General features: G+C 44.0%; 1 protein-coding gene across 19 annotated transcripts in view; it reads left to right on the top strand.

Moving 5' to 3' along the window:
• MLPH (melanophilin) overlaps positions 1–16,123 on the top strand; it is an 81,126-nt gene that overhangs the window by 43,672 nt on the left and 21,331 nt on the right. For 12 of the 19 annotated variants that reach the window (XR_015948504.1, XM_088663802.1, XM_088663603.1 and 9 more), the window contains 2 exons: positions 7,426–7,509; positions 9,880–10,086. Coding sequence is in view for 18 of the 19 variants with exons in the window: in XM_088663802.1 (XP_088519928.1) it covers positions 7,426–7,509; positions 9,880–10,086 (291 nt within the window). In the remaining variant the exon portion in view is untranslated. The remainder of the gene's footprint in view (positions 1–7,425; positions 7,510–9,879; positions 10,087–16,123) is intronic. The other 7 variants (XM_088663689.1, XM_088663371.1, XM_088663291.1 and 4 more) reach the window with 1 other exon arrangement.

Raw genomic sequence — 16,123 nt, 5'->3', positions numbered from 1 at the left:
AAACTTAACTAACATTCTTCTACAACCTCCTTTTGCTTCCAGATCTGTAACTAAATACTGCTTATCTTACAATTCTTCTCTAAATAAACTTTAAATTTCTTCCAATCTTCTTCCACCGATTCTTTTCCCTGGTCCCGGAGTCTCCCAGTCAGCTCGGACAGTTCCATGAATTCTATCAGCTTCATCTGTCAATCGTCCACCGTGAACTTATCTCTTTCTAGAGTTGTTCTAAGTTTCTGCAACAAGACCAAGAATCTTAAGAAGTTTTTTCCCTTCCTGTAGACCACAGGGGGGCAACTACTGATCTGAAACTTCCCAGTTCTTCCATCCCATTGCACAGTTCTCTTTCTCCTTATTTTTATTGGCTTTTTAAAGCTTTTCTATTTCATTACAGAACAACTGGAAAGAGAAATAGTTTAAGAAAAATACATTGATTAAAAAAAACACAACCAAAACTATGGCTATACAATTTGGGCAAAATAGGTTTTTACCCCATCTATCCAAAAACTGCTTGGTAAGATTAAAAAGGAATTACTTTCACTGGTTTTCCAGACCAGTAGATTCCATTGGTCTTTTATATTGAAAAAAATTTTTTACAAGCCTCCTCCCCGTTCCCCTTTAAGTTTTGAGTAATAGGGATTTTGACAGGTGAGTGGCCCTTCCCATTTATCAAATTTGGCCCACGAAGCAGTTCCTGGTAAGGATCTGGCCCATTGTCAGGGTCCTTGTGTGGATGGATGGGGTGAACTGCAGAACCCCAATTCATTTACACTCCCACAACTGAGAGCGTCGAAAGTGCCTACCCAGGTCCTTTAATTATTTGTCTGCAAGTGACATGAGAAGCCAGATTCTCTCCTCCAAGAACATTTCCCCTTGAATCCAACTGTTTATAGCTGAAGTTATTGGAGGCTGTGGCTCAGAGAGCTCTCAGGCTGCAGCCATGGCAAATCTCCAATGTTAGCAAGATACATTCAGACATTCTCAATTTCAGAGTCAATTAAACCATTATACTTACACCTACGTACAACTCCCTCCCTCCCTCTCTCTCTCTTTCTCTCTCTCTCCCCCCCCCCAGCCCTCCACCTTCAGTTGCTCTGGCAACAATTCCCTCTCCCTACTCAACTGAAGAGGGAGATGTTGTTCCCTATCCCCATCTGGCCTCTGGGCTTTCTCTGCCTGCCATACTGACACGTCTACTTTATTTTTTCATTTTTCCCACCACCAGCAAGATCAGTGAGTTCCTTGCCTGGGCCAGTCCCTTGATTCAGGTTTAGCCACCTCAGATTTAGAGTGTGTTGGGATGGGGAGATTCACAGAAGTTGGGGCTGTTTTTTGGCCTGTTCAGCTATATTTTCATCTGTGAAGCAGAGATGTTATGCCCCACTTTTGCTTCTACTTTCCTGGAAATGAAGCAGCAACATGTTGTTCCAGAACTGGTTCTCATAGTCTACCACTGAATGCTAAGGAACTAAAATGAGGAACAGGCCCTTCCATCTTTGTTTCTTTTCTTACTGAGAAACACACTGCATTTTATCTTTCCTCTAACAATTTGGCTCTTCTTTTCTTTTGGCGTCATTGATTTTTACAGACATTCCCACCTTTTGAAAGCCATCAACTTCACAGCCTTTTATGGTTTTCTGTTGGCTGCCAATGGCTTCCCCCACACTAGGCATCTTGAAACTGATCTCACCAGGGCTCTTGGATCAGGAACAAATCTTGGAGAGGGGCATCTAAGCATCAAGAACTCTCTTCAGTGTTTCCTCCAAGTGTCCAAATCACAGCAGAGCTCGGTCACAGTGACTTGTCACTTGCTAGCCTGACTGATGCAACTGAGTGGTTATTTTTCTCTGTAAAATGAGATTTATTATTTCTCTTTACCCAAGAGCCTTGAGCTACTTGGGAAAACACATGTTGATGAGCAAATTAAAGCTACTGTACTTCTATTCCATAACTCTTAGATCTTCTCTTGTCTGAATTTGTTTTATCAACATAGCTACTATATGGTGGTCCTTTATAATCAGTAATCTCAGTTAATGAAAAGCTCAATGAGTGTTTCTTGCAACTTCACTTCCAAGCAATGACAACTTGAAACATTTTTCAATCCAGAGCAGACGCTAGCCGGCTTCTTGTCTGCTTTAGATTAGACTCCCACAGTTGACCTGGATTTGGATTATGGAAAGGGCTTTTGTATTCTCTTGAATACTCACCACCAGCACCACCTCAAATACAAATTCTGGCCATGACCCAGAAAAGCGTGCAGTTATTTCTTCCTGTTCAAGCCACACACACCATGCTACGTGGCAAACTCCTTTTGGAAAGGATGAGACATTTGAAAGGGACTTGTGCCCTGAGCCAGGCTTGCCCCAGTGCTTGGATGTGCCTAAAAAGAGGTATTGGGGTCTGAATTACTGACATTATAGCCAAAGCTGTTAGTTTGGGTTTAACAACAGAAACACACACAATTCTCAAGAAACTACAGTAGGGATTCACAATATGCAAATGCAAGGCACGTAAACAAATTTCATTTTCACAGAATCATAGAATTGGAAGGGACCCTGAAGATCATGTAGCCCAACCCCTGCAATGCAGGAATATGTCCCATACGAGGATCGAACCTGCAACCTTGGTCTTATCAGCACCACTCTCTAACCAACTGAGCTATCCAGGCTGAACTTAATTTGGTGTTATTTTTGTCATATATATTATTAGCCTTTAAACAGAACATGTCTTAAGAGGAATGTTTTTGGCATTAGCATTGCCCTGAGATATTAAGATTCTTAGCATTGAGATTGTTTTAGCAGGCAGGATACAGCATCGTTCATACAGATATAGCACATGTGTCAGAAACGCCGTGCTTTAGTCCCGAATGTTTGTAGTCTGCTTTCGTCATGAACTTGTTAAGCCTCACAATTGGGATTTATTAGGAAAGAGCCAAGCTTTCTTTAGCTGCAGAGATTCAAATACTGAGGTCTAATGAATTGTGCTGAGCTAAGGGGGTAATCCAATTATCCTGGCTACCTAAGTGGCTTAGTCTTGGCCGTGATATAAGAGATAAGGTGAGTGTAACCCTATTATTCCTGCCATGTTCACAGTCAGGGGCAGATTCTGCTCTCTGGAGAGCCCTGCAGTCCTTTTGACCTATGCGAGGATTTAAGTGGAAGCAGAGCACAAGAGCATGGTTTCAATTAGAGCCAACTCCAGAATAGAATTTCATTCCTACAGGAAATTCCACTGTGTTTGAAATTTTGTTTCTGCTCCAAGGGAAAAATAGAGTATCAGACTCAAAGTTCTGAAGTGTTTCAGTGTAGACAATAAAAATTCATCTGATTTTCTGTCATTGCGCACAGGGGAAGTACATTTTGTTTTGTTGTCTGACAAAATTTTGATATACTTTAAAATTTAAACAGCAATAGGAGAAACAGCCTTGCTTTAGATTGCCTCAACAAATATTTGCCAAACTTAAATGTTAACTAACCAACCTTCTTGGGCAATGCTTAAACAACCCCCAGGTAGTCCCTTAAAACTAGGAAATGTTAAATAAATTTGTTAGGGTGGTTACAGCCACCTCCACATGACACTGAATCCCGTGCAGCCTCTTCCTCCCAGTCTGCTCGGGGGGGGGGGGCTCCAATCCAGCAGATTTCATGGGGAACTGGGATGCAGGTGGAGGGACAGTCACCGAAAATGGCCTCCCCCCTTCCACTGATGGATGCATCTGGGCTCTCCATCCTTGGAGGCTTTTAAGCAGAGGTTGGATGGCCCCTGTCATGGAAGCTTTAGCTGGGATTCCTGCATTGTCGGGGGTTGGACTAGAGGACCCTCAGGGTCCCTTCCAACTCAAAGATTCTAGGATTCTGTGAAGGGACACCAACCAGATACCAACCTTAGCCTTTGCAACAGAAGACTTTTTGCTGTATTTGCTGCAACTGACTCACATGGCAGACTCTGGAATTTGACTGTTTTATCCGCTTTCTATGCAGCTCCCCGACATAGCCCTTGAAGTGGTTTGCAACAACTTGCAAACAATAAACTGCAATGCAATCTAACAATGCAAACAGCCATTACCTGAATCACAACACATTCGTGCAAAAAACATTTAGCAGCCACATCCATCCTCTGAAGGAGTAGCTGGTAATGAAAGCTAAACAATGATGATGCCAGCGATATCTCGTGTAATCACAGCAAAACAGCGAGAGGCGCCTCTCCTGCAGATCTCAAGGCACAGGCAAGCAGGTTTACATCTGTTAGTCATTAAGATGCTAGGAGATGCAAAGGGACCTTGGCCCCTGGGAGTTGGCTTCTGCACTTCAGAATTGCATGAAGAGCTTCTGACAAAATGTTGCTGCATGGAGAGCTGAGGTGCTTCGCTCCAGCTGATCAATCATTTGTTTTTCAGATATACTCAGTGTCATTTCTGCTCCCCTTAATTCCTTACCCCCCCACACACTAGTCAAATAGCATTCTGTCCTCAGTCATCTCATTTGATGCCCCCCGGCCCCGCCAAGCTTTCTTTCTCAAAAATTTTAAACTTATGCAAACCTTGGCTTTTCCCCAAACTACTGATACCTGCCACCTGCCACCCTTTTGGCTACCTAAGAATGGGCTTTCCGAGCAGGAGTCCACTAGCATTATGTGCCATGAAATGACCTATCCAGACAACACATCGTTTTTCTCTTCCCTCCTTCACACCCCTGTGCCTCCTCTGTCCTTTCCCGGGATACGCCATTCCTTTTCCTCTCCCAACTGGTTTCCCATTTCCTCTCTTCTCAGCAATTCAACATTCAGGAAAACTGGGATAGGAATGAAGGAAGGGAAGCACTTCTCATAAGCTCGTTTGCTTTAATCATAGCTGCCAAGTTTTCCCTTTTCTCACGAGGAAGCCTACTCAGTATAAGAGAATTTCCCTTAAAAAAGGGAGAACTTGGCAGCTATGGCTTTAATTGAAAACTGAAAAAGAGCTTTTAAAAATTAGTGGCTCAACTTAGGTGACTAGAATATTCTGACACAAGCTGAACTTGTGACTACAGAGGAGTTTCAGCCCCATGACTGTCATTTTCCACAGCAGATGGAGGAGGAAAGGCCACCCCAAAAGACCACCCACTCCCTCTGCCACCCTCTCTCAACCCACAAGGGGAGATATCTCTGGTCTTCATTCAGCCCTGGAAAGGGCTTAGAGAAATTACAGCCAGCAAATCCTAAACTGGAACCATGGCAGAGAGAACTCATATTTCAGATGCCCTTTAATCTGCCACAAAGTCTCTATCCTGTGCTAGACTTTACAAAGTATTTGTTTCTCTGGTTTTCCATCCGAGAGATTGCCAGCTTCATCTGGTTGATTTGTCAAAAGATTTTATCAATGTTGTGCTTGCTTCAAGCTGGACCTGGTTGCTGAAAACTCACTTCAGAATTTCATGAAACATTGCCAGGCTGCATATTAAGATCCATAAGAAAATATTTTCAATTAAGGATATGGATTACAGCTTTACTTTGACCCTAGCCAATTTTACAATCATTTTTTCCCAGTGTGCTTTAATCTGCTATGCAGATCCATATGGTAAAATTATTTGTGAGGGAATTAATAAAAAATGAGGCAATTAACCACAAAAGCATAAGAGGCCCTACTATAAAAGCACTCAGGGTGTCTATTGTCCCATTATCATTATCATTATCATTAATAATAATAAAAATAATATACTGCCCTACACCCGCAGGTCTCAGGTATTCATTATCAATTACATTGATGACATTAATAATAATAATAATAATAATAATAATAATAATAATAACCCTTCATTCAAGTACAGTGGAACCTCGGTTTATGAACACCTCGGTTTATGAATTTTCGGTTTATGAACGCCGCGGACCCATCTGGAACGGATTAATTCACTTTCCATTACTTTTAATGGGAAAGTTTGCTTCAGTTTATGAACGCTTCAGTTTATGAACAAACTTCCGGAACCAATTACACCCATGTTTCAGTTTATGAACGCTTCAGTTTAAGTACTCCGCGGACCCGTCTGGAACGGATTAATCCACTTTCCATTACTTTCAATGGGAAAGTTTGCTTCAGTTTATGAACGCTTCAGTTTATGAACAGACTTCCGGAACCAATTGTGTTCATAAACCGAGGTACCACTGTATCCCTGAGTGGCTTACAATATAAAAACACAGAAAGATATAACACGGTGTTATTTGCTGTACGCTTGAGCCCCAGGCCAACAGAGGAAGTTGCCCTCTCAGGTGGCAGCTGCCTCTTGTCTCCTGTTCCCCCATCTTGAGAAGGAGAGACCTTCATATAACTTCATATAAAACTCAAACTTTGGAAGTTATTGGGAAAGGCAGTTAAGCTTGCACAATCTGGACATTCCTCCCTTCCCACTTACTGTAACAAATAAAAAACTTTATTGTTCACTTTCCAACGGAACAAGGCCAAGTCCCTGTTATTCCTTCATTCTCCCCTTAAGCCCCCTTTTTAGGCATTATGCATGAAAGTCTGTATTAATGAAAGATGCTGTTCTTCCCCAGCTGGACTTCCGCTATGTAAGCATTGTTTTCATGGTGATTCTGGGAATAATATGTTAACACAAAATGGTTGCAATCTGATGTAGCAAACTACAATGTATATTTCCCCCCAAATTGCTACTACTCTTCCGCTCTTAAAGCCACCGCCCCAGAATTCTGTTGTTAAATGAAATACTAATGTCCTGATCCACCAACTGCATATTGCTCCTCTGTAGCAGGGATGTTAGGGAAAGCAAAGGAGGGTGAGGAGGGCTTTGAGAAATGAAATGAAATGAAATAAAACATATGGAAGCCACAAACTGTAGAGCAGCTTCCTCCTTTGCCACATTTGCCTTGATTGGGGTAACAGATTTGTAGTTTTGGGGAACTTGAGTGTCAAACCCTTGTGTTAAAAGCCTAAAAAAGATTACCCATAAATAATCTGGCATTGTTGAATCCAGTACTTTCCATTGCACATTTACAGTGTGAAGAAATTTATATTACTCACTTCATTTATATTTGCAAAAACCTTTTTCCCATTTAACAAAAGGGGAGCAAGTTAAAGTATACAAGTTTATAACTGATCTGGAACTTAAATCAAGGCCTCCCAGTCAGTACATAGTGTATCAGTTTGCAAGTGCAAAGAACTGGGGGAAATTACTCACATTTATCATCTTAAAATACAAACTCATTTGGGTTATTCTGATAATATTACAAGGCTTGTCTTGTTATTTTTTAACGGATTAAAATTAGCTGTGCTGCTGTTTTTGCTTTTGTTTTATTGCAGTGCCTGGGACTGCAAATCTGCTGATTTCTCCATCTAGGGGCAAAGGTGGCGGAAGCTATTCTGCACTTTCTCTTTAGCTGCTAAGAAAACTGTGGTGGTGGGCTCTATCCTATGCTGTCGTCTTTCCTTTCTCTTAGATTCTTGAACTGAACAAACGCATGTCAGCTGTCGAGCGCATGCTGAACCGTCTTGAGGAAAAGATCCTGGTTCATCCAGATGAGGTAAACTCAGGAAAGAGGACTCCCCCCCCCCGGAGGTTGTCCATCCTATTATATCATAAAGGGAGTGTTTTAGATATTGTGGCCATCAGAGAAGACTAGCATTCATTTCCTTTTGGGGAAGAATGGGTGAATAGTTCATCTCCTTCTTCCTCCATTTGTCTGGGATTTTATGCAGCCCATGCAGCTATTGTGATTAGTATAAATCACATGAGATGTCCGAGAAGAATGTAGGAACAGAAGACTGTCTTATCTCTTCCGTCTGAGCGTGTTATTGAACTGTACTTTCACTTTTGCAGTATGCAACAGTTGTTCTGCCAGAGCTTGGAGAACACAGACATTATTATGGATTGTCTGTATAAAATGTAAATAAAACATAGTTTAGATCTATGGATGTTTTTCTTCTTCTTGCTGTATGATGCCAGAAGACTTGTGTGCACTTTTCAGATGAAAAGTGTCGCAGAGAGGCACTCTGGAGATGAAGGGACATGCTATTCACAGGTTCTGGGGGTCGCTGTCTCCCCAAGAGCGTTTGCCACACCTCACTGTGGTCCACGTCAACCATCCATTGGCAAAATGAAAAAATAAGAAGACCAGAAGACCCAGAAAACATTAGTTTCCCATCCTGAGAAAGCACCATGTTGGAAGCTGATCACCTCATACAGAATTCATCCTGGAGCATTCTCCTTTCCAAGAACTTGCCCTGCCACAACAAATGCTAGCACTGACCTAATAATGCATTCAGCTGAAAACACTTAACTATGTGAATATTGTTGCAAACAGTGCTATTTTTCTAGAAAAAGAGGTGCTGGATTCTGGAACTCACCATGAATACCTCCCTCATTCTCTTAGAATGGCAAAGGTGCTGGAACTCAGTTCCAGTGAGTTGTGGCTGGGGAAAAAAGCCCTGGGTGTAACAGGTTTCCTCACCCATGTAGGCCTGCTGCATATGGTGCACAGACAGGTTGGTTTCTGCCAAACACTAATCGCATGTGCTGGGTGCTCCAAACCTTTACAGCAGGTGAGCAATAAAAGGCATGCATTGGCCGTGTCATGTGGAGTGAGGGGCTTGGGACGGGGAACCACCTTGGAGACATTGTGTGTGACAGCCAGCACCCAAGGAGGCTGCAGCTGCTGCAAGTGTAACTTTTCTCTGTACTTTTAATAGGTGTTTGACACTGTTTTATGTTAGTGAATTTTTTCCAACAGCAACTATGCTGCCCATTTAATGTATAAGTGGAAGACAACATAACTCCCTGTTTTATGTCTCCACATTGAAACTACTTAATGGGCAGGTGGCAGGGTGTGGTTCTTCTTCATTTCCACTCCACCGAGTTAAATGTGCAGTGAAGGCAAAAAGCTGGACTTTCTTTCTTTCTTTCTTTCCTTCTTTCCTTCTTTCCTTCTTTCCTTCTTTCCTTCTTTCCTTCTTTCCTTCTTTCCTTCTTTCCTTCTTTCCTGCAAAAGGGAAACATGTGAGCCCAATGAGCCTGCTTGGACTGGCTGTCATTGCATTCACATAACAAGGGAGCTCACTCTGTGGTGGCAATGCCACGCCACATAGTCCTGTATTTATGAAGGCCAGAAAAAGCCCTTGGTCTCTGCAGATTTATCAACAAAGGAAAACTTTCTCCCAATGTGGCTCAGGTTGCAAAACTTTCCGTAGATAGGAGCATATAAATATGGGGTGTGTGTGTGTGTTGTCGTTTGAAATGATGAATGTTGGCTAGTCATTGTTTCTAGGCTTTAGAGCTCATCATTTTCACCTTCTGGTGCTTACTAAAGAGGCTGCCACAGACTCTGTGGCGTGGTGGGCGAGAACAAATGAATGTAAGCTCAGAACTTGCCATGGGAAATCAGGTGGGTAGGCAGGCAAGGCATGGGGCTTGGACAGGGATGAAAGCTCTCCAAGGCAGACTGGGCGGGGGAAGGATGCATGGAAGTGGGCAGGTGGACAAGTGAGCAAGCGCCAACCTGACACCTAGAGGCCCCCTCAGCTGGGCAGCCAAGCTGCTCACTTGCCTGCCTAGTCAGCCTCAGCAGGGAAAGCAATAGAACCCCCAGGTTCAGGGAAATTCTACCTCTGAATACTAGGCGGGGCACCATGTTCTTGTTCTGCTCAGGTGGGAAAATGTCTTGGGTTCACCCTGATAGGCACATTGAAGCATGAACTTGATCAGGCATCCCCAAACTGTGGCCCTCCAGGTGTTTTGGCCTACAACTCCCATGACCCCTAGTTAACAGGACCAGTGGTCAGGGAAGATGGGAATTGTAGTCCAAAACATCTGGAGGGCCAAAGTTTGGGGATGCCTGAACTAGATGGCTGAAGTAAACTGAGTATTGCTGGTCTGTCTTCTGTTTGTTTGTTGCTAGCCTCCAGCTCCTGAGTCTCCTACTGATCCTAGCATAGAAGAGAAGGAACTGAAGAGGAAACTAGAAGAGCTGGCAAGTAACATCAGAGACAAAGCTGTTTCTTCTGACGAAGAAGAGGAGGAGGAGAAGGAGGGCAGAATGAAGCAGGAAGGGTGCATACCAGAAATAAGCTCGTCTAGCGATGACCTGCCTACTGATGGCAAGAAGGTATGGGCTTCCTTGCATTTGGTTTTCTTTTCCTTCTGCTTGTTATATTTCATGGAAAGTAGTCTTCATGCATCTAAGCTAACCTGCCTTCTGGTATGATCAGCCTAACTCATCTAGCTAGTTGCTATAATGCAGGTCTTGGGGTGGATTCGAACCGCCTAATTGTGCCTCTTGCAGGTGATGCTTGCAATCTCCGTTGAAATTGTCCATATGATTGCATGGAGATGATGATTCTGCAAGGGGGGTGGATGATATTCATAATCACCATGTGGGCAATAAGGTTTTGTAAATCCACCCTTAAGTCCTACTAACAAATAACACAAGATGTGGGTCACACAAGATGTGGCACTGGGGGATTTATGAACATATCTCATAGTGTTTGGATAGCAGTCATGGGGGGGTCTATGGCCTTGAGGTATTGGCATTTAATCTTTCCCTCCACTTAGTTCCCCCAGTTTTTGTCCCATTGGGGCAAGCCAGGCAGGTTCCATGTGGGACAGAGGCAGCAGCATTGAGGGAGGGCCCTAGTTTCATGATTAGAACAGAATGAAGGAAGAGGGTTTGTTTAATTTTATTTATGTATTCATTGGATTTATATCCCACCCTTCCTCCTTGGAGTACTCTTCTGATCACTGGATCCTGTCCAATGCCCTCTGTAACAAAAAGACAGATCTAGGGTATGACCCACAGTATGTTTTGGGTGTGTGATGCATTGAGACAACTCCATGGCTGTCCTGGTGGCCATGAAGTCTTGAGCTGGCCCAGACGAGGCAACAGCATGGATACTGAAGTCCCCCAGAACAAATGCTCTGGGGTTCACCAACACTGCGCTGAAGACAGCCTCTGCCAGCTCAGCCAGGGAGGCAGTTGGTCCACTGGGCGAACAGAACACCAAGATCCCTGTTCTGTCTCTGCTTCCCAACATCCAAATACAAACCCATCATGTCGAGCTCCCAGATGGAGGTGAGAATGGTAGGGTTTTTATGGATCACTGCCATGCTCCCTCCTTTCCCCTCCAAAATTGACCGGTGCTGCACTGAATATCCAGGTGGGCAAAGCTGGGTACCCACCCACCCTGAGCTCAGCCAGCCAGGTCTCTGTCATGCACACCATATCAGCCACTTCATCCGTGTTCTATTGTGGACCGAGCTGGCATTAAGTAACAGCGCCACCAAATGGGAGAGCAGACCAACATGACTACTACTCCAGTCTCTGTTGGGGGCAGGGGGCTGAGCAGGGGCAGCAAGTGTCAAGTGTCTCCACTCTTCTATGGCAGTATTGCCTACCCCCCGTTCTATACCTCACCGTCCCCAAGACCCTAATAACAGCAGTCCCCTGAACTTCCTCTGACCCAGGCAGATGGTGCTGTTGCTGGTTTTCCCCCTCTCCCCAAGGGCCCCTGCTCAGTCCTGCAAAATGCATTACCATCCACCAAGCATATGAATGGGTTCCATGCTCCAGGGGTGTCCATTTTCACTGCCTCAGTTCTATGAGATCTTGCCATTAGCTGCCACCAATCCTCTGGTGGCCATGGCCGGGGCGGGTGGGGCACCACCCCATGGGATTCGGCCACCCAAGGCGGCTGCTTCAGTCTGCCTCCCGTGTGCCGTGGTCTTGCCAGGTCACTGTCCCCCAGAACTCCCTCTCTCACCCAAGAGGCACTCACTCTGGAATCCTGGTGGTTCCTGGCACTCACTCTGGAATCACATCCATTGTCCTGTGTTGCAGCCCCACTGGATCCAGGGCCTCCCCAGGACTGCTATTCCACTTTGAAATACCAAGTGGAATCTCTGATTGCTGGCCTCTTGATACTGCATCTACTGCACCCTAAGAGCTGAAAGCCTAACAATACTTACTGTGAGCGAAGCCCCATTTGAAACCTGCAAGACTTACTTTTGAAGAGGAACTGGCTGTTTAGTATGTTTACAAAATGATTCATGCAGCTCCTCCCTCCATGCATGTTACATATATTGTGTTTCAAGCAAACCGTTAAACTTAATGCCAGCCTGTTATTTTCAGGCATTTGCATGTCGGAGCTGAAGGGTTCTCCAACTTCCCATGACCACATATGAGTAAAATAACTAAGAATCTAATCTTAAACACATCTAATAAATCTATCAAGCTCTGTACTTCCTTCTGAGTAAATGGGCTCTATAAATTTCCAGCTTTGCCAGATCCATTAGCCTAGGTAGGAATGTTATTCTTCTTAAACTGAAAAGTCTTTGTCAAACAAATGGTTTTTGCCATTGCTAAAACACTGCTCTAAACCGTTACTATCTCCATGCAGTGATTAATGAGACATTTCTGTCTCTGATTCCAAGAGTCTATGGACCCGTATTGATAGTTTTGGCCAATATGTGTCTGGTTGTAACACATGAAGGACAAGGAAAGATTCAAGTGTAATTTTAAAATGGAGGAGTGTGTGCCTGGCATCTTTGTGAACGCTTTTTCTTTTGAGGGGCTACATTAACACAAAATGCAAAAAGTTGCATTCCTTTGGGTTTCTAATGGCTTCTTTGTCAATCCTGCCCTGTTTTATTGTTTCCAAGTCTCATTCTGCCCCTCTGAATGAACAGTTTTAGTGTCATAGGACTGATCTTGAGTCAGGCTCTCTATCACTCTGTGAAAGGTGACTTTCATCTTCATCTAAGAGCAGGAGCTTTTTTCTCATTAGATCTTTCATGTTGTTCATCTGCAGCTTGTGGGGTTGGGCTAAAAGATTTTCAAAAATGTAGATACTTGGAAGACAAAATGGTGAGAAAGGGGTAAGTAGTAGATATTTGAGATAGGTTAGTGCCTCCTACAAACACACAGAAATTGCTCAGATGAACAGAAGTAATTTTTCTTCATCTCTGAACTTAAATTAAAATTAGTGTTTTGAACATCTGAAATATCCCTCATTCTCCCCCCTCCCAGGCACTCATTGCTGCATTTCAAAGACACAGCAGTATTTCCTACCACCTGGAGCAGGATTTGAGCTGACCTGGGCATCCTGCTCCAAGCTGACCTGGGCATTACCAGCAAGCCCAGATCAAATCTTGCCAGTAAAAAGACTCTGGGGAATGGAAATCTGATCCACCCAGATGAATCCCCAGGAGCCATAATTCCAAACCTGCCAGCAAATTCCAATATTTTCTGTAATTTGACAGCAACTCTGTTTGATGTTAATTCAACATAAAAAGTCGCAAGGTACAACCCCACCTCGAATTTGCACATCTTTAATTGGAATCATAGAATCCCCTCCAGAAGATGGCTGATGTAGTTCCCAGAGTGCCCCTTCTTAAACATGCCAAGGTGGGTGCAGCATTCATGCTCTGCTTCCCTGGTAGTGTTCAGGATGCTGCTGAAATCTGTACCAGGCAGTTTCGTCTTGCTAGAGGGCCCAGCAGCGTCACGTTGAGATCTCTGGAGAATCTTACAGAGAGCTGAGCAGGGTAGCATACAAAATAAATTCTGAAAAATCATCAGCTTGTAAGGTTTTCTTAGTTTATTTATACATCTACTACTAGTTTACTTACATTGCATGTTTTGTTTCTGTTGCACTTTCACAAATGAAAAGACAACATTCTTGCAATATTGAATGACAAACGCAAGCAGTGACTTGGCTGGCAGCCATTAAACACCCAGCAGCAATTAACCTGCTCTTTACAATTTCTCAGCCATTGTAATATCTGGTACAGATTTCACTGAGTTTCACATTGTTATATGTGATCATTCGTCTCCTACAGAGACCCTGCATACTGCAATAACAAGCTGGACTTCAAGATCTGGACCAGTGTTTCATTGCATTCATTTCAGACTTTATTACCATCAAAGGCATCTTTTTTGAATGTGCAGCAGCCACAATCCTGAAATGTGCATGCTGTGTGAAGCATTCTCATTCAAAGCTGGGTTTCATTGAGATGGCTCTAAAGATGGACCACTCTAGTCTTTTTGTATTCATCCAGACTTACGAAGTGGAAATATTGCAAAGCTGCTTAGGAAACATTAGTCAAGCAAAGTACATAAAAACAGTTGTACAAATAAGAAATGTGCTCATGAATCACTGTTGACAAACTACAAACGAATACATACAAACTTCATAGGCAAATGCCACATCAATACACTGTCAAACGCTTCAGATCTAAACATATGATTATTTTTTAAAACTGCAAACCAGCAGAAAAAGGAAGATGGCATATTTTGGCAAAGCCACCGTAATCTATTTGGGGGTTCTCTTTCTTTCCACCTTCAGTGTTGCCTACACTAATTTTAATTGCTTTCTGTGCATACATTAGTTTTTCAGCAGTTGTATATCAAATTAGCACTCATCATGTAGCACAGACATGCCTGCTGAGGTGCCGTTTCTCTTTTTGCCCTTGGTCCCAACCCTGAGGTTGACCTCAGAAATGGGGGCAGGTTCATGGAGTTTGCGCCCACTAATTGCCATGCACAAGCACCAGCAGGGCTGTTCCTCATCTCCCAACTTGGCCTTTCTCCAGCCATCTCACAGATACTTAGCTTTAGTTAGCATGTTTAGTATTCTGGGCAGACCTAGGGTTGCCATATTTCAAAAAGTGAAAATCCGGACACAAGACTTGTTGAGCTTCTTTTGGAATATCTCAAAGAAGAAGAGGTTTTTGAGCTATTTTAAAGAAAATTCACCTTCCCGGACATATCAGCTATTTCTGCCTGGACACTGCCAAATCCTGGCTATGTCCAGGAAGTTCCAGATGTATGGCAGCCCCGTGCAGCCCTGACTTAGGGAGGCTTTGGACCAATGTAATCATGCACAATTGATGATCCATTTATGATTCATGCACAATTGATGATCCATCCTTTAGCATGGAAGCCACTGGGCTCGTTTTTCCCACTGCGCTTGGGACTAGGACTGCCAGTCCCAGAATCCTCTGCACAGTGGGGCACACAGAGTCAAGTTTTCTGTTAGTGGATACTTGGACTGGTAACCCCAATCCCATTCCTGTCAGGAAATGATGCTCTGCCTGGGGAGCAACTCCCTGTTCCCTGACCCAAGGTAAGTTTTGGGTGTAACATTATTGACAGTATACCTCCCAAGGGTGAAGATAATAAGAACCCGGCCGGTCCAGCATTCCGTTTCCCACAGTGGCTTCCATGCTAAAGGATGGGGAAATGTAGACGAAGGGTTTGCGTTCAGAGCCCCATCATTTCCACTGCCCACAGGGTGCCTGCAGGCCTTCACCCCCATCACTCAGCCCTGAACCCTCTGCTGCCCCACTGCAAGGAGGGCAAATGCCAACGCCTGCCGTGCTAGGCAATGCATGGGGGCATCTATTCTGCATGGCCAGCCCACCTTTCTCTTGGGCAACTGTTCCCCCCTCTCTCTGAGAGAGTCAGCCCTTCATAACGGTTACAGTCTGATCTTCTCTTGGGAGCACTCCAGGACAAGCAGAAACCTTATGGATACATTTGGACAATGTTCTGTGTGTGACTGATCTGTGTGCTGTTTCAGTTTCAAAAGTACACAATTATGGAGAAATGTATGGTTATCTATATTGTTTTGCTACTCTGACAGTGAAAACTGCATTATGCACAATGACAAGGACCCCTGGGCAGTAGCTAATCGTCTGACTGTACTTGATGAGCTCTGTGATCTAGTCATTTTGCTGAACTGATATGCTTGGTGGCTACATTGTTTATAACCTGCCGGATTAAAAAGTGGCAAATCTACTTTCTGGTGTTCCTGTTGGTGTCTGCCCAAGTTGGTGAGGTTGCGGGGGAGGAAAGGGGCTTGAAAGGAAAGGGACTGATAAAATAGGCTTCACTTGGGGGGGAGGCACTGTCCACCATGAGCCATATGGCTGGGCAAAAGCCCCACTCCCTGGGCATGTCTGCCACTCCCAGTGCCTTCCCTGCAGGAAGAGCTGTCTCTCAGTGGCTTCACAGGCAGAAGGTCCCAGCTTCCATCTTTGGTATCTCCAAGTCAGGCAAAATCACATTTTACTGCCTGATGCAAAATGGAAATGTGCTGCCCCATCATTTCCACGCAACACACGCCCCAGTCAGCAAGGACTGAGGT

Source organism: Zootoca vivipara, chromosome 1 (assembly GCF_965207765.1).
Source record: "Zootoca vivipara chromosome 1, rZooViv2.hap1.1, whole genome shotgun sequence".
In the NCBI taxonomy this organism is placed as follows: Eukaryota; Metazoa; Chordata; class Lepidosauria; order Squamata; family Lacertidae; genus Zootoca; species Zootoca vivipara.
The sequence above is the reverse complement of the archived record's forward strand: the minus strand, read 5'-3'. Positions and strand labels throughout refer to the sequence as shown.